Source organism: Microcaecilia unicolor, chromosome 8 (genome assembly GCF_901765095.1).
Source record: "Microcaecilia unicolor chromosome 8, aMicUni1.1, whole genome shotgun sequence".
In the NCBI taxonomy this organism is placed as follows: Eukaryota; Metazoa; Chordata; class Amphibia; order Gymnophiona; family Siphonopidae; genus Microcaecilia; species Microcaecilia unicolor.
Window position 1 is genome coordinate 166,701,856 of NC_044038.1, and position 18,228 is coordinate 166,720,083.

At 51.5% G+C, this 18,228-nt stretch overlaps 1 protein-coding gene across 4 annotated transcripts in view; it reads left to right on the top strand.

The window, feature by feature from the left end:
- Positions 1–18,228, top strand: part of FAM13B (family with sequence similarity 13 member B) — a 242,356-nt gene that overhangs the window by 209,900 nt on the left and 14,228 nt on the right. For all 4 annotated transcript variants that reach the window (XM_030211346.1, XM_030211347.1, XM_030211348.1 and 1 more), the window contains one exon: positions 15,785–15,886. In XM_030211346.1, the coding sequence (XP_030067206.1) occupies positions 15,785–15,886 (102 nt within the window). The remainder of the gene's footprint in view (positions 1–15,784; positions 15,887–18,228) is intronic.

Here is an 18,228-nt window from a genome sequence, read left to right on the forward strand (position 1 = left end):
AGACCCTGCTTGAATACCTTCTACACTTGTCAGAGTCTGGTCTCAAGACCAACTCCGTAAGAGTTCATCTTAGTGCAATTAGTGCTTTCCATTATCGTGTAGATCTCTGGACAGCCCTTAGTTGTTCGCTTCATGAGAGGTTTGCTTTTGTCAAAGCCCCCTGTCAAACCGCCACCAGTGTCATGGGATCTCAACGTCATTCTCACCCAGCTGATGAAGCCTCCTTTTGAGCCGCTGAATTCCTGCCATCTGAAGTACTTGACCTGGAAGGTCATTTTCTTGGTGACGGTTACTTCAGCTCGTAGAGTCAGTGAGCTCCAAGCCTTGGTAGCCCATGCTCCTTATACTAAATTTCTTCATAACAGAGTAGTCCTCCGCACGCACCCTAAGTTCTCGCCGAAGGTGGTGTCGGAGTTCCATCTGAACCAGTCAGTTGTCTTGCCAACATTTTTCCCCCGTCTTCATGCCCGCCCTGCTGAATGTCAGTTGCATACATTGGACTGCAAGAGAGCATTGGCCTTCTATGTAGAGCGGACAAGCCCCTTCAGACAGTCCGCCCAAATGTTTGTTTCTTTTGATCCCAACAGGAAGGGATTCGCTGTCGGGACACGCACCATTTCAAATTGGCTAGCAGATTGCATATCCTTCACTTATGTCCAAGCTGGGCTGACTCTTGAGGGTCATGTCACGGCTCATAGTGTTCGAGCCATGGCAGCGTCAGTGGCTCACTTGAAGTCAGCCACATTGAAGAGATTTGCAAAACTGCAACGTGGTCATCTGTCCACACATTCACATCTCATTACTGCCCACAGCAGGACTCTCGACGCGACAGTCACTTCGGGCAGTCAGTGTTGCAGAATCTGTTTGGGGTCAAGAATCCAACTCCACCCCCCTAGGCCCATTTTTGTTCTGATCCAGGCTGCACTCTCAGCTGTTTCTTCGTAGGTCAATCTCAGTTATGTCCTCGCCTTTGCGAGGCCCAATTGATCTTCCTTTGTTGTTTTGAGTGAGCCTGGGGGCTAGGGATACCCCACATGTGAGAACAAGCAGCCTGCTTGTCCTCAGAGAAAGCGAAGATACTTACCTGTAGCAGGTATTCTCCGAGTACAGCAGGCTGATTGTTCTCAGCAACCCGCCCACCTCCCCTTTGGAGTTTTTTTTTATTCTTTGTTTGCTTTTGATATAAGTGAGGCGGGAACGGACGCACACGGGCGGGAAGATGGCTGCGCATGCGCAGTGTGGTTTTTTTTTTTTTTTTAGATTTTACTAGAAAATCTCCATCCTGGTGCCGCTGTGGACGACGACAACCCACATGTGAGAACAATCAGCCTGCTGTTCTCGGAGAATACCTGCTACAGGTAAGTATCTTCGCTTTAATTCACAAAACAATCACATCTGTGTATCCAGCTTCACTGTCACATTCTTGAAGGTTGAGTACTCATTAAAGTTTACCACTATTTGGGTAGGGCCTAATCTGGTCGTTCTTACCGCTTTTTGATCTTGACATTTTCCTGGCTAGTTGTCAGTAACTGTGCTTATCTGATGGAGTGTCTTTGGGCAGAAATCCTGATGAGTCATTAAAACAATTGAACGGTATATGTGGGCAGTGGTTTGTGTGGCTGAAAGAAACCTGATTAGTTACTGATAGCCAGAAAACAGAAGTAGTGTGTATGAAGGGATAGATTGACCATTGGATTGAACTAGATCTTTTTGATTGAGGTATTGATGATTTATCTTGTTGAGATAAGGAATTTAAGGGTGAGGTTTGATTTTATTTATTGGGATTTATTTTAGCCTTTATGAAGAAATTCAGCCAAGGCAGTGTGTACAGCAGGTACAGTTTAACATAAAACTTACAATTTTGTTAACAGCATAACAATAATAAAATAACCAAGAATAAACATAAATACAATAAATGAGGTAAACTTGAAAACAATAAATTGTAACCTAATAATAGAACTACCGTAAAACAGTATCAAAAATATACACATTTAACAGCAGTAGATTGTGATGGTTCTTTGAAATCCCCAGGTGGCTATGTCAAATTGCATTTCCATATCATCATGCTGATCAATCCATAGACTGGTGGGTTGTGTCCATCTACCAGCAGGTGGAGATAGAGAGCAAAGCTTTTGCCTCCCTATATGTGGTCATGTGCTGCCGGAAACTCCTCAGTATGTTCTCTATCTCAGCAGGTGGTGGTCACACACAGCAGCAGCTCTGGCTAGGTCTCCAAGCCTAATTTTTAGGTTTTGTTGAGTACCTGGGGTTGAGGGCTCTTCTTGAGCAAGTGCAAACCTGGTGGCGCCAGGTCCCTCCTTTTCTCCCCCCTCCCGCTGGCTCCGTTAAAAAAAAAAAAAAATTTTGGACGTCCTTAAGGGCGTTTATTTCGATGTTTATTTAAACGTTTATTGCAGCTACTCACTGGGACACCAGGTCGTTACAGCTCGGAGCGAGAAGCAGGTAATTTTTACCTTTTTATAGCAGGCAGGGGGTTCCCCGATCGATCTCCACGTGGCCTATGGCGTCGGAGGGCGAGGGCGCGAAGAATCGCTCCCCGGACCGCGTGTGCGCTTTTAGCGGGGATGCGGGGGTTTTAAAGTCTGATTCGCCCTTGTTGGGTGTCAGTTTGGAGGCCGGTCAGTGTCCCGAGTCTTCCTCCGGTGCGGCGGTTTTTCCCGCCATAAACGCCCATCCCCCGCTGCTCGCCTCCGCCATCTTGGCCGGCCACTCTGCTCGGACGACTTCTTCTTGGGCCGCCCTTGAGCTGGGAGACGTTCATGCCATGGCCGCCCTTGATTTGGGCGACGGCAAAAAAGCGGCTAAAGTTAAGCGCCGTTCTTCCCGCGCGGCTCCTTCGCGGAGTGTCGCGCCGGACGCCATCTTGGATGCGCAGCATGTTTCTCCCCCGCTCTTGCGAGCGCCGGTTGAGGGTGCGTCTAGGGCTGTGGCCCAGGCTGCTGAAATACACAGTCTGGGGGGTTTCTCCCCCGAGTTTATTTTGCTGCTGCATCAGGCCTTCCTTATGCAAAACGCTGCCCCTTCTCCCTTGTCCGACAAAGGGGTTGAGGCCCCCGGAAGTAAACGCCCTCGGGTGGATTCCCAGGGCTTATAGGACTCTGTCTCCTCTGATGTAGATGAGGGCAGCGTATCTGAGTTCTCCCAACGGTCCTTTGGGGATTCCTTGGAGGAAACGGATTCCCGCTCGGATGGAGCGGATGACTCCTCTGCAGCGCGGATCTTTCGTTCAGAGGATTTGCCCAACCTGTTAGTGCAGGCCATGAGCATTTTGAAGATTTCCTCTCCAGAGGACGTCTCTCCCTCAGCCCCTGTTGGCTCCGCCATTATGCTGGGGACGAAGCGCCCGCCTAGAACCTTCCACGTGCATGATGCCATGCACACCTTAATTTCGGCTCAATGGGATGTCCCGGAAGCGAGCCTCAAAGTGGCTAGGGCTATGTCCCGGCACTATCCTTTGCCTGAAAGTGAACGTGAGGCCTTTCTTTGGCCTACCGTGGATTCTTTAATCACTGCGGTGACTAAGAAAACGGCGTTGCCGGTGGAAGGTGGCACGGCCCTAAAAGACGCCCAAGACAGAAGATTGGAGGTGGCTTTAAGGTCGTCCTTCGAGGCGGCTGCCTTAAGTTTGCAGGCCTCAGTTTGCGGCTCCTATGTGGCCAGGGTGTGCCTGACGATTGTGCAGCGGGCTTCCCCCTCGGATCCTTCCTTGAGGGCTGATTGGCCGGCCCTGGAATCGGGCTTGGCTTATTTGGCAGACTTACTGTATGATGTCTTGAGAGCCTTGGCTAAAGGTATGGTTCAGACAATCTCTGCGCGGCGCTGGCTTTGGCTGAAACATTGGTCTGCTGACCACGCCTCTAAGTCCCGCCTGGCTAAGTTGCCTTTTAAAGGCAAGCTGCTCTTTGGGGTCGAGCTGGACAAAATTGTGACCGATCTCGGCACGTCTAAGGGCAAGAGGTTACCAGAGGTCAGGGCTCGGGCCAGTGCTCGCCCCGGTAACTCCAGAGGACGGTTTCAGGAAGCCCGTCGGTACCGCCCGGGCAAGTTGGGCTCCTCTGCCCCCTCTTCCTTCAAGAGGAACTTCTCCCCCAAGCAGCATTCCTTTCGCAGAGACCGCCGTCCCGGAGGTGCGCCCTCCGGTCCTCCCCCAGGGTCTCGTACCCAATGACGGGGTCCTGGTCCATGGCCCAGTGCAGATTGGAGGACGCCTGTCCTCGTTTCTGGGCGAGTGGACCAGGGTAACTTCAGACGCTTGGGTGCTGGAAGTCATCAGAGACGGCTACAAGCTAGAGTTCTGCCGACCCTTAAGAGACGGGTTTGTACTCTCTCCCTGCAAGTCTCCGGTCAAAGCTGTGGCAGTGCAGCAGACCTTGGACAATCTGATCCGCCTGGGTGCGGTCGTTACGGTGCCAGAAAATCAGCTTGGCAAGGGACGTTACTCCATTTACTTTGTGGTACCAAAGAAAGGAGGTTCTGTACGGCCTATCCTCGACCTCAAAGGGGTCAATCGGGCCTTGAAAGTTCGGCACTTTCGCATGGAGACTCTCCGCTCTGTTATAGCAGCAGTGAAGGCAGGGGAGTTCCTGGCATCCTTGGACATCAAGGAAGCGTACTTGCATATTCCCATCTGGCCTCCTCATCAACGCTTTCTGCGTTTTGCAGTCCTGGGCCGACACTTCCAGTTCAGAGCCCTCCCGTTCGGGTTGGCTACTGCTCCGCGGACCTTCTCCAAAGTAATGGTGGTCATCGCGGCCTTCCTGCGAAAGGAAGGAGTACAAGTCCATCCTTATCTGGACGACTGGTTGATCCGAGCCCCCTCTTATGCAGAGTGCGGCAAAGCTGTGGACCGGGTGATTGCTCTTTTGAGCTTCCTGGGGTGGATCATCAACTGGGAGAAGAGCCAGCTGCGCCCGACTCAGTCCCTGGAGTATCTGGGAGTTCGATTCGACACCCAAGTGGGCAGAGTGTTCCTGCCGGACAATCAGATTGTCAAACTTCAGGCTCAGGTGGACCAGTTCCTAGTAGCCTCTCCGCTTCGGGCTTGGGACTATGTGCAGCTGTTGGGCTCTATGACGGCCACGATGGAAGTAGTGCCCTGGGCCAGGGCTCATATGAGATCACTACAACACTCTCTGCTGCAGCGCTGGACTCCGGTGTCGGAGGATTATGCTGTGCGCCTTCCCTTGGACCCAGCAGTGCGCAAGGCGCTGAACTGGTGGCTGAAGACAGACAAGTTGTCTGCAGGGATGCCTTTTGTGACCCCGGAGTGGATTGTCGTCACGACGGATGCCTCTTTGACGGGCTGGGGAGCCCACTGCATGGGAAGGACAGCACAGGGGCTCTGGTCTCCTGCAGAGGCAAAGTGGTCTATCAACCTCCTGGAACTCAGAGCCATTCGGTTGGCGCTTTTGGAGTTCCTCCCGGTACTGGCATTGAAGCCAGTACGGGTCCTGTTGGACAATGCCACGGCTGTGGCCTATGTCAACCGCCAGGGAGGTACCAAGAGCGCCCCTCTAGCCAAGGAAGCCATGAATCTATGTCAGTGGGCGGAAGCGAACCTGGAACAGCTGTCAGCGGCCCACATTGCCGGAGTCATGAATGTCAAGGCGGACTTTCTCAGTCGCCATACCTTGGATCCCGGAGAGTGGCAGTTATCGGCTCAGGCGTTCTTGGACATCACGAAGCGCTGGGGCCAGCCGAGCCTAGATCTGATGGCGTCATCGGCCAATTGCCAAGTGCCGCGCTTTTTCAGCAGAGGACGGGACCCTCGATCTCGGGGAGTAGATGCTCTTCTCCAACAGTGGCCGACACAAGAGCTTCTCTATGTGTTCCCGCCCTGGCCCATGTTGGGCAGGGTACTAGACCGGGTGGCAAAGCATCCGGGTCCGGACTGGCCCAGACGTCCCTGGTATGCGGACTTGATCAGGCTCTCAGTGGACGACACTCTGCGGCTGCCAGTGGAGCAGGGCCTGTTGCATCAGGGTCCCGTGGTGATGGAGGATCCCTCCCCCTTTGGTCTTACGGCCTGGCTATTGAGCGGCAGCGTCTGAGGAAGAAGGGCTTCTCAGACAAGGTCATCGCCACTATGCTGAGAGCGAGGAAGCGCTCTACTTCTACTGCTTACGCCAGGGTTTGGCGTACCTTTGCAGCGTGGTGTGAAGCAGGCTCACTTTCTCCCTTCACTGCTCCAATTTCTTCAGTGCTGGCGTTCCTGCAAGAAGGTCTGGAGAAAGGCCTGTCGCTCAGTTCCCTTAAAGTCCAGGTAGCGGCTCTGGCTTGCTTCAGGGGCCGCCTGAAGGGTGCTTCCCTGGCTTCGCAGCCAGATGTGGTACGTTTTCTCAAGGGAGTTAATCACCTGCGCCCTCCTCTGCGCTCAGTGGTGCCTGCGTGGAATCTCAACCTGGTGCTAAGAGCCTTGCAGAAGCCGCCTTTTGAACCCTTGTCGAGGGCATCTCTGAAAGACCTGACGTTGAAAGCAGTCTTTTTGGTGGCTATCACTTCAGCCAGAAGAGTTTCCAAGCTCCAGGCACTCTCATGTCGAGAGCCTTTTCTGCAGTTCACTGAGGCAGGAGTGACTATTCGCACAGTGCCTTCCTTCCTGCCCAAGATTGTTTCTCGCTTCCATGTGAATCAGCAGCTCTGTCTCCCTTCCTTTCGTAGGGAGGACTACCCAGAGGAATACTCTGCTCTCAAATATCTGGATGTGAGACGAGTCATCATCAGATACTTGGAAGTGACCAATGATTTCCGGAAATCGGATCATCTGTTTGTCCTGTTTGCAGGTCCTCGTTAAGGGTCTGCAGGCTGCTAAGCCTACAGTGGCAAGATGGGTCAAGGAAGCCATTGCAGCGGCTTATGTGGCCGCGGGGAAGGTGCCGCCTATCCAGCTGAAGGCTCACTCCACTAGAGCTCAGGCGGCCTCGATGGCAGAGGCCGGGTCCGTCTCCTTGGAAGAGATTTGCAAGGCGGCAACTTGGGGATCGGCCCATACCTTCTCCAGGCATTACCGCTTGTCTGTGGCTGCTCGGGCGGAAGCCCGGTTTGGAGCTTCAGTGTTGCGGTCAGGGATTTCTATGTCCCGCCCTGGGTGAGTACTGCTTCGATACATCCCTTCGGTGATCAGCATGATGATATGGAAGGTAAAATTCTCCGAGGACAAGCAGGCTGCTTGTTCTCACTGATGGGTGACGTCCACGGCAGCCCCTCCAATCGGAATCTTCACTAGCAAAGTCCTTTGCTAGCCCTCGCGCGCCCGCGCGCACCGCGCATGCGCGGCCGTCTTCCCGCCCGAAACCGGCTTGAGCCGGCCAGTCTTCTTTTGTCCGCACTCGGTACGGTCGTGTTTTCGCCGTGTCGAGCCCTGGAAAGTCGACCTCGCGCGTCCTTTGTTTTCAACGTGTTGTTTTTTCTTCGGAAAATCGTTCAAAATTGTTGGGAAGTGCTCCGGAAGCCCCCTCGGGTTTCGTTTTCCCCTTCCCGTATTTTCAGACTTTGCCCCTGTAAGTTTTCTTTCGTCGTCGGGGTAGGCCTCTTTTCGGCCTCGGTCGAGATTTTTCTCCCTCAAAGTTTTGGTGCTCATTTTTGTCATTTCGGATTTTGATTTCGCCGGCGTGATTTTTCCGCCCATGACATCGAAGCCTTCCAGCGGCTTCAAGAAGTGCACCCAGTGCGCCCGGGTTATCTCGCTCACTGACAGGCACGCGTCGTGTCTTCAGTGTCTGGGGGCCGAGCACCGCCCTCAGGCCTGTAGTCTGTGTTCCCTTTTGCAAAAGCGGACTCAGGTAGCGAGATTGGCCCAGTGGAACGTTTTGTTCTCGGGCTCTTCGTCGGCATCGGCACCAGGGGTATCGAGTGCATCGACGTCTTCAGCGTCCAGAGCTTCATCCTCGGCCGCCAGTGCATCGAGGCATCGGCCCTCTGCATCGGCGCCGAGACATCGGATAGCTGCATCGACGTCGGTGGTACCGGGACCTCGTCTGCTGATGTCGTCGGACGGTGGTGCATCGTCGGGAGTGCAGGTGAGGGCTGTCCATTCCCCTGCTGGTGGCGGTGAGCCTTCGCGTGGGTCTCCCCCTACCCTGAGGGCTCCTGCGGTACAGCCCCCCCCGAGACCGACCTCCTTCGGCCTCGGCCCCGAGGAAGCGACGGCTGGATTCTACGTCCTCCTCGTCGGTACCGGGAAGCTCCGGTGACATGCTTCGTTCCAAGAAATCGAAGAAGCATCGTCACCGGTCCCCTTCCCGTGTCGGTACCGAGAGCTCTGGGTCGCCGAGGGAGTCGGCACCCAGTAGGCATCGGCACCGAGAGGACCGCTCACCCTCTGTTCAGGAGGTGTCGATGCGCTCCACTCTGGACAGCCCAGAACAGCCTCCACGCCCGGAACAGGTTCTGACGTCGACGCCTGCATCGACTTCCATGCCTTTCTCCGCAGCCGCTCTGAACGAGAGCCTCCGGGCCGTTCTCCCAGAGATCCTGGGAGAGCTGTTGCGCCCTACCCCTCCGGTACCGGCGGTTCTTGCGCCACCGGTACCGTCGAGCGTGGCGCCGGCTGGTCCATCGCCCGAGGTGAGGTCCCCGGCGTCGGTGCCGCGTGCGGTGCCGGCTGCCGTCGCCTCCCAGGAAGGCTCCCCGACTACGTCGGCGGAGGGAGCTTCGCCGATGCGGGCGAGGGAGTCTACCTCTCGACGCCCCCATCGTGGACGTGGCTCCACGGAGTTGAGTCGGGCACGGTTGCAGACACAGGTCCATGAACTTGTGTCTGACACCGAGGGTGAGGCCTCGTGGGAAGAGGAAGAGGACCCCAGATATTTCTCTGACGAGGAGTCTGAGGGTCTTCCTTCCGATCCCACTCCCTCTCCTGAAAGACAGCTTTCTCCTCCTGAGAGTCTGTCTTTCGCTTCCTTTGTCCGGGAGATGTCTACGGCCATCCCCTTCCCGGTGGTTGTGGAGGACGAGCCCAGGGCTGAAATGTTTGAGCTCCTGGACTATCCTTCTCCACCTAAGGAAGCGTCCACAGTACCCATGCATCATGTTGTAAAAAAGACATTGCTGGCGAACTGGACCAAGCCATTAACTAACCCCCACATTCCCAAGAAGATTGAGTCCCAGTACCGGATCCATGGGGACCCAGATCTGATGCGCACTCAGTTGCCTCATGATTCTGGAGTTGTGGATCTGGCCCTAAAGAAGGCTAAGAGTTCTAGGGAGCATGCTTCGGCGCCCCCGGGCAAGGACTCTAGAACCTTAGACTCCTTTGGGAGGAAGGCCTACCATTCTTCTATGCTCGTGGCCAAAATTCAGTCTTACCAGCTCTACACGAGCATACACATGCGGAACAATGTGCGGCAGTTGGCGGGCTTGGATGATGCTCTCCCCCCTGAGCAAGCCAAGCCTTTTCAGGAGGTGGTCAGGCAGCTGAAGGCGTGCAGAAAATTCCTGGCCAGAGGGGGTGTATGACACCTTTGATGTTGCGTCCAGGGCCGCTGCTCAAGGTGTGGTGATGCCCAGGCTCTCATGGCTGCGTGCCTCCGACCTGGAGAATAGAATCCAGCAGCGGATTGCGGACTCGCCTTGCCGTGCGGATAACATTTTTGGAGAGAAAGTCGAGCAGGTGGTAGAGCAGCTCCACCAGCGGGACACCGCATTCGACAAGTTCTCCCGCCGGCAGCCTTCAGCCTCTACCTCTACAGGTAGAAGATTTTTTTTTGGAAGGAAGACTGTTCCCTACTCTTCTGGCAAGCGTAGGTACAATCCTCCTTCTCGACAGCCTGCGGCCCAGGCTAAGCCCCAGCGCGCTCGCTCTCGTCAGCAGCGTGCGACTCAGCAAGGCCCCTCGGCTCCCCAGCAAAAGCAAGGGGCGAGCTTTTGACTGGCTCCAGCAGAGCATAGCCGACATCCAAGTGTCAGTGCCGGGCGACCTGCCAGTCGGAGGGAGGTTGAAAGCTTTTCACCAAAGGTGGCCTCTCATAACCTCCGATCAGTGGGTTCTCCAAATAGTCCGGCAAGGATACACCCTCAATTTGGCCTCGAAACCTCCAAATTGTCCACCGGGAGCTCAGTCTTACAGCTTCCAGCACAAGCAGGTACTTGCAGAGGAACTCTCCGCCCTTCTCAGCGCCAATGCGGCCTGAACAAATATCTGGTCAAAGAAAAGTTCAGGATGCTTTCCCTGGGCACCCTACTTCCCATGATTCAGGAAAACGATTGGCTATGCTCTCTGGACTTGAAGGATGCCTACACACACATCCCGATACTGCCAGCTCACAGACAGTATCTGCGATTTCAGCTGGGCACACGTCACTTCCAGTACTGTGTGCTACCCTTTGGGCTCGCCTCTGCACCCAGGGTGTTCACAAAGTGCTTGGCTGTAGTAGCAGCAGCACTTCGCAGGCTGGGGGTGCACGTGTTCCCATATCTCGACGATTGGCTGGTGAAGAACACGTCCGAGGCAGGAGCCCTGCAGTCCATGCAGATGACTATTCGCCTCCTGGAGCTACTGGGGTTTGTGATAAATTACCCAAAGTCCCATCTTCTCCCGGCACAGAGACTCGAATTCATAGGAGCTCTGCTGGATTTTCGGACGGCTCGCGCCTATCTCCCAGAGGCGAGAGCCAACAACTTGTTGTCCCTCGTCTCGCGGGTGCGAGCGTCCCAGCAGATCACAGCTCGGCAGATGTTGAGATTGCTGGGCCACATGGCCTCCACAGTTCATGTGACTCCCATGGCCCGCCTTCACATGAGATCTGCCCAATGGACCCTAGCTTCCCAGTGGTTTCAGGCTGCTGGGGATCTAGAAGACGTGATCCACCTGTCCACGAGTTTTCTCGAATCCCTGTATTGGTGGACGATTTGGTCCAATTTGACTCTGGGACGTCCTTTCCAAATTCCTCAGCCACAAAAAGTGCTGACCACGGATGCGTCTCTCCTGGGATGGGGAGCTCATGTCGATGGGCTTCACACCCAAGGAAGCTGGTCCCTCCAGGAGCACGATCTACAGATCAATCTTCTGGAGTTGCGAGCGATCTGGAACGCTCTGAAGGCTTTCAGAGATCGGCTGTCCCACCAAATTATCCAAATTCAGACAGACAACCAGGTTGCCATGTACTACGTCAACAAGCAGGGGGGCACCGGATCTCGCCCCCTGTGTCAGGAAGCCGTCAGCATGTGGCTCTGGGCTCGCCGTCAGGGCATGGTGCTCCAAGCCACATATCTGGCAGGCGTAAACAACAGTCTGGCCGACAGACTGAGCAGGATTATGCAACCTCACGAGTGGTCGCTCAACTCCCGAGTGGTGCGCCAGATCTTCCAAGCGTGGGGCACCCCCTTGGTGGATCTCTTCGCATCTCGAGCAAACCACAAAGTCCCTCAGTTCTGTTCCAGGCTTCAGGCCCACGGCAGACTGGCATCGGATGCCTTCCTCCTGGATTGGGGGGCGGGCCTGCTGTATGCTTATCCTCCCATTCCTCTGGTGGGGAAGACTTTGTTGAAACTCAAGCAAGACCGAGGCACCATGATTCTGATTGCTCCTTTTTGGCCGCGTCAGATCTGGTTCCCTCTTCTTCTGGAGTTATCCTCCGAAGAACCGTGGAGATTGGAGTGTTTTCCGACCCTCATCACGCAGGACGAAGGGGCTCTTCTGCATCCCAGCCTCCGGTCCCTGGCTCTCACGGCCTGGATGTTGAGAGCGTAGACTTTGCCTCTTTGGGTCTGTCAGAGGGTGTCTCCCGCATCTTGCTTGCTTCCAGGAAAGATTCCACTAAGAGGAGTTATTTCTTTCTATGGAGGAGGTTTGCCGTCTGGTGTGACAGCAAGGCCCTAGATCCTCGCTCTTGTCCTACACAGACCCTGCTTGAATACCTTCTGCACTTGTCTGAGTCTGGTCTCAAGACCAACTCTGTAAGGGTTCACCTTAGTGCAATCAGTGCATACCATTACCATGTGGAAGGTAAGCCGATCTCGGGACAGCCTTTAGTTCGCTTCATGAGAGGTTTGCTTTTGTCAAAGCCCCCTGTCAAGCCTCCTACAGTGTCATGGGATCTCAATGTCGTTCTCACCCAGCTGATGAAACCTCCTTTTGAGCCACTGAACTCCTGCCATCTGAAGTACTTGACCTGGAAGGTCATTTTCTTGGTGGCAGTTACTTCAGCTCGTAGAGTCAGTGAGCTTCAGGCCCTGGTAGCCCAGGCCCCTTACACCAAATTTCATCATAACAGAGTAGTCCTCCGCACTCACCCTAAGTTCTTGCCAAAGGTTGTGTTGGAGTTCCATCTGAACCAGTCAGTTGTCTTGCCAACATTCTTTCCCCGTCCTCATTCCTGCCCTGCTGAACGTCAGCTGCACACATTGGACTGCAAGAGAGCATTGGCCTTCTATCTGGAGCGGACACAGCCCAACAGACAGTCCGCCCAATTGTTTGTTTCTTTTGATCCCAATAGGAGGGGAGTGGCTGTGGGGAAACGCACCATATCCAATTGGCTAGCAGATTGCATTTCCTTCACTTACTCCCAGGCGGGGCTGGCTCTTGAGGGTCATGTCACGGCTCATAATGTTAGAGCCATGGCTGCGTCGGTAGCCCACTTGAAGTCAGCCTCCATTGAAGAAATTTGCAAAGCTGCGACGTGGTCTTCGGTCCACACATTCACATCTCATTACTGCCTGCAGCAGGCTACCCGACGCGACAGTCGGTTCGGGCAGTCAGTTCTTCAGAACCTGTTTGGGCTTTAGGATCCAACTCCACCCCCCGAGGGCCCTGTTTGTTCTGTTCCAGGCTGCACTCTCAGTTAGTTGGTAAATTTTTTAGGTCAATCTCAGTTATGTCCTCGCCGTTGCGAGGTCCAATTGACCATGGTTGTTGTTTTGAGTGAGCCTGGGGGCTAGGGATACCCCATCAGTGAGAACAAGCAGCCTGCTTGTCCTCGGAGAAAGCGAATGCTACATACCTGTAGAAGGTATTCTCCGAGGACAGCAGGCTGATTGTTCTCACAAACCCGCCCGCCTCCCCTTTGGAGTTGTGTCTTCCCTTCTCTTGTTTTGCTACATATGAGACTGGCCGGCTCAAGCCGGTTTCGGGCGGGAAGACGGCCGCGCATGCGTGGTGCGCGCGAGCGCGCGAGGGCTAGCAAAGGACTTTGCTAGTGAAGATTCCGATTGGAGGGGCGGCCGTGGACGTCACCCATCAGTGAGAACAATCAGCCTGCTGTCCTCGGAGAATACCTTCTACAGGTATGTAGCATTCGCTTTATGTATCATACCTGATAATTTTCTTTCCATTAATCATAGCTGATCAATCCATAGCCCCTCCCAGATATCTGTACTGTTTATATTCTGGTTGCATTTCAGGTTCAAGTTTAGTCTTCAGTTCCTGTTCAGGAGGACTTCGTGTTCAAGTTTTTTCAATTGGATTCTTCAAGAGTTGAGACGAGTTTGTGTTACAGTGAGCTGCTGCATTCCTCTCCCCTCCGTTTTACGGGGCTGGATTGAGACATAAATTCTGCCGGCGCTCCCTCCCACTTCGTGCGGCAGTAGGGCAGCTTTGTACCCCTCCCGCTTCGGCGGTGTTAGGGTCAGTCAGCTCCTCCCGCGGTTGCGGTTGCAGGATAAGCCAGATCCCCCCGCATCGGCGGGGTGGTGTCCCTCCCCCGCTCCGCGGGGATGAGCTGGACGGATTTCCCTCCCCCACTTGTGTGGAGATGAGCTGGGTTAATTCCCCTCCCCCGTTTCAGCGGTGGTGAGCTGGGCAGAGTGTCCCTTTGTGGGTGTAATTCTCTAAGTGCTGAGTCCTGCGGATGGAGCTTGGATATCGACATACTGAGGAGTTTCCGGCAGCACATGACCACATATAGGGAGGCAAAAGCTTTGCTCTCTATCTCCACCTGCTGGTAGATGGACACAACCCACCAGTCTATGGATTGATCAGCTATGATTAATGGAAAGAAAATTATCAGGTATGATACATAATTTTACCATATGTAAACATGGGCAAGCATTTGTGCTTGGTTACTGAAGTTACTCTGGCTACCAGTAGTTGAGTGAATGTTTGCAATGCACATATTAGTCTTTCAGCTATTATTGTAGATCAAATGAAGTGGTACTCTTCCCCCATCCCATTTTGTTTCCACTCTAACCCAGATATTGTAGCACCATTACTCAGCTGGGGGCTGACAGGCTGACTCGATCCAGTGCTTGTTCAGTACGTCAGGATCCAATATAGTGTTGGTTTCATGGGATAATTTGTTCCCCTTCCCTCAAGAACTGCAAATGCCACCTCTGCTTTTCCCCTAGCACTCTGTATAGCCTGTGGTTATGTGTGTTTTATGTTTCTTTTATTGTAAACCATATTGATATGGTTGAGTTTGAAGAGTAAGAAATGTTTTGAACAAATGAATGATTGTAGCCTGAAAACAGGGTACTGAGGGGTCAGTAGAGCCCCTAAGCAAGCAGAACTACATGAACTGAAGCTATGCTTACCACATTGCTCTTTGCTGAATATTTTCCTTTGTCTTTAATGATATTTTTGATATGCTATATGTTTTACAATGATGTACACACAGAAGAATCCTCGCAGACTTGAAAACACTCAGGAAAACAGCAAAGATGACTCAAAGAATAAACAGACAATGCTCCAGAGGATATAAGTTTATTGTTCACTCGACACAGCTGTTTCACAGCTGTTTCGGCCAATTAGGCCTGCCTCAGGAGTCTATTTGAAAGAATGTTAAAAACAAACATGAATATATAAACAGTCTATAAAAACACTAACCAATAAGGATTTTATTATTATAAACCTTCAAATAGATACAGATATATAGATGTAGATATATTGTTTATATTCCTACCATATATAGGTCCAAATATATAATAAAAACATGAATACATTTTAAAAGAATGACACAGTTATCTAGAAATGTCTACTACACATAGAATCTAAAAGAGAATCCAGTCAGAATCTAAAAAAAATCACATCAAAAACTAAATATTATGTTAGTCACAGGACTATATCTTTAAAAAAAAAAATACATAAAATCAAATGTCACACATGAAATTAACATAAGATTAATACAATAGCTATGATAATGTTGAATCGCACCATCTTTATGATAAAACTGAAAAACCAAAAAAATTTAAAAAGTATATACCTCCTTTGTTTGTCTGTGAGTTCCCAAAAGAATGTAGCTGTTTAATCCACTGAGAGAAACTGTCAGAAAATGTCAACACATATGACCAAAATAAGAAGTATATCTTGGAAGTTAATACAAAGGCAGCTTAATTACCAGTGAGAAGAGAACGTGATGTGTTTGAGAAAGACATATCATATAAGCAAACGGACAAAGGTGTGTGTGAAAACATAAGTGCCTGGAAAAAACTAAGATTAGAGTGTCATATAATTTGTCAAACAGAATATTACTAAACGCCGCATTGAATCTGTGAATAATGCAAATTACTGCCGTGATGTGAACTAGATAAAATAAACAACCAGGAATACCATGCCTCAGATTAAATAAAGAGAAATGTAAAAGAGCCAGGACTGGGTTTTCTTTTAGATTCTGTGTGTAGTAGACATTTCTAGATAACTGTGTCATTATCCTTTGGAGCATCGACTGTTTATCCTTTGAGTCGTCTTCGCTGATTTCCTGAGTATGTTTTACAATATTGTTTTTATTGGTTTGGTTTCATATTATCCTAGAGGAAGGGGGGGGGGGTGAAGTTGTGTCTGAAGAAATTATCCTTTTTTTTTTTTTTTTTACATTTTTTTTTTTTATTGTAGGCCTGAATTGTTGGAGCAACTCTGGAAAGCAAGAGCTGAAAAAAAGAAGTTACGGAAAACGTTACGAGAATTTGAGGAGGAGTTTTATCAACAAAATGGAAGGTTAGTTTTTGACACAGAATAGCACTTAGTATACACAGATTTTCCTCTTCTGTGTATTTGAACTTTGAAGATTTCTTCTGCCTCAGATACTTTTCATGTTTTATATCTGAAGTTATTGTCCCATTTTTATTATGATATAGAAGCTTATAGCCAAATGTTTGATCCCAGCAGATTATAAAGTAGCTTACCTTAAAGTCTTATTGCTTGTCAGAGCTTATTTCTGCTGCATTTGCAAGACAGTGAAGTCAACATATTTTGTAAAACATGGAAGACATGCTGGGGCTCTGGTGGTTGAATCCTAGGGGCTGCTCGTTGGGCTAAGGCTCATCTCCCAGTTGAGTTGTGGGTGATTTAGCTCCCTTCAGTCAAGAGTCCTCAACTGTAAGCTGTTTCTCCTCCTTTGCTGGCACAGGTCCCCAGGGGCTGTCCTGGATTCCCTAGAGTCTGGGAAGCTTTTTCGTGAGGATGAGCAGGAGTTGCCAATAGTACTGCTCTTCTAGAGGGAGTTTTCTGCCTTATCGTCCAAGTGGCAGAGGTCCTTGAATTGCAAGCAGTCCTTCTGGAGGAGACCACAGGGGGGATATCCCATTCTCTGTAATTGTCAGCCAGCAAAGACCTTTCATCTCAAGGAGTGAGAAACACCAGGCTTGGTTCTGTGGGGCTCTAAGCTTATGGGGCCTCTCTACCCCTTGCCCTAGGTGGATGTTGATTGCCTCTTTCCTCTCTTCAAGGTGCACTCCCTGGTCACTGCAGTGACCAAGAAGATGACAGTCCCTGTAGAGGGTGTGCTGCTCTCAAGAATCCCCATGATTGGACAGTGGAGCTGATCTTGAAGGAACTCTTCTGTTACGCGTGCAGGGAGGTACAGGAGGCTGTCTGGGGGTTATATGACCTGAGCTTGCTCCAGTGGGTGCACCAGCTTCTGCCCTCTGTTGTCGACCTCTGTGGAGTCCAGGGCCTCTGCCTTGGCAGATTTGCTTTGACCTGATTTGCATGTGGTCGATGTGATCGAACTCAGTCGCTTCAGTGATGGAAGCTTGCCATTGGCTTTGGCTGCAGCATCGGGCAGTAAATGTGCCATCAAAGGACTGTATTTGTAGACTACCCTTTAAGGGTAACTTGTTTGAGGAGGACCTTGAGAAGCTGATCAGGGGGAGGCTTGGCCCCAAATCTTCGAGTCAGAAAACAACAAGGCAGATGGTCTGCCAAATCCAGCATGGAAGATAAAACCAGGAGGCAGTACTTGTGAAGAACGCAGTCTTTATTTGTAAATTGAAAGCTCCCAGAAGTTCAACATTCAGTGCCTTTTGGGGAGCGGTGACCTAGTGATTGTGGAGGGACCTCTGGGCACCAGTTCCACTACTCAGAAGGGAGCCCAATGTGAATCAGGGAGGTCTCTCCAGGACAAGAGCAAATTGGATGTCGTCAGCCTTTTTGTCCGGGACTGGACCCTCATCACCTCAGACCAGAGATCTTGGATGTTGTTCCCGAGGGTTATTCCAAAGTTGGAGTCTCCCATTTCAGATGCCTTTGTGGTGTCTCCATGCAACTCCTTCCTCAATCGCAGAGCAGTGGAGAAGACTACGACCCACCTACTTCACTTGGGGGCCATGGAGCGGGACAAGGAAGATACTACTGTTTTGTGGTCCCCAAAAGAGAGGGTTCTTCTGTCCCATCTTGGATCTCAGGAGATCTGTGAGGCTTTATGTGTCCCTCTCTTTTCGAATGGAAACATGCTCAGTGATTGTGCCGGTCTGTCCCAGGAAATTCTTGTTCTTTCGGAATCTGGCTGAGGCCTACTTCCAAATCTGAATTCACCCAGACCACCGGTGTTATCTGAGATTCTGCATATTGGGCAGACGCTTCCAATTCAGGCCCTCCCATTTGGCCTAGCCATGGCACTTCAGACAAGGAGAGGGTATGGAGTGTACTCCTAATTGGATGATTGGGTAATTAGGGCTGACTCGGTGGAGGACTGTTGAGCAGTTACATCCCATGTGGTTCTTGGAGGAACTCAGTTGGATGATCACTTGTGTGAGAAGTTACCTTGAGCTTATCAAGGATCTGGAGTATCAGGGTATCTGCTTCCTCACCAGCATAGGGGGAGGGTCTGTCTGACTCAGAGTCCTCAAGCTCCAGCCATGAAAGGTGGCGTTTTGCACCCAGCTAACTCCCAGAGAGTGTTTGGATTATCTTCAGCTTCTGGGCCTCATAGAATACATACTGAAAGTGGTCCCTTGGGTGTGAACCTATATTGGTCCTCTTCAGAGAGCCTTGTTGCCTTGTTGTAATCTCACATAGCAGGACTTTGAGATCCACATGGCTCAGTGAGGAAGCTGCCT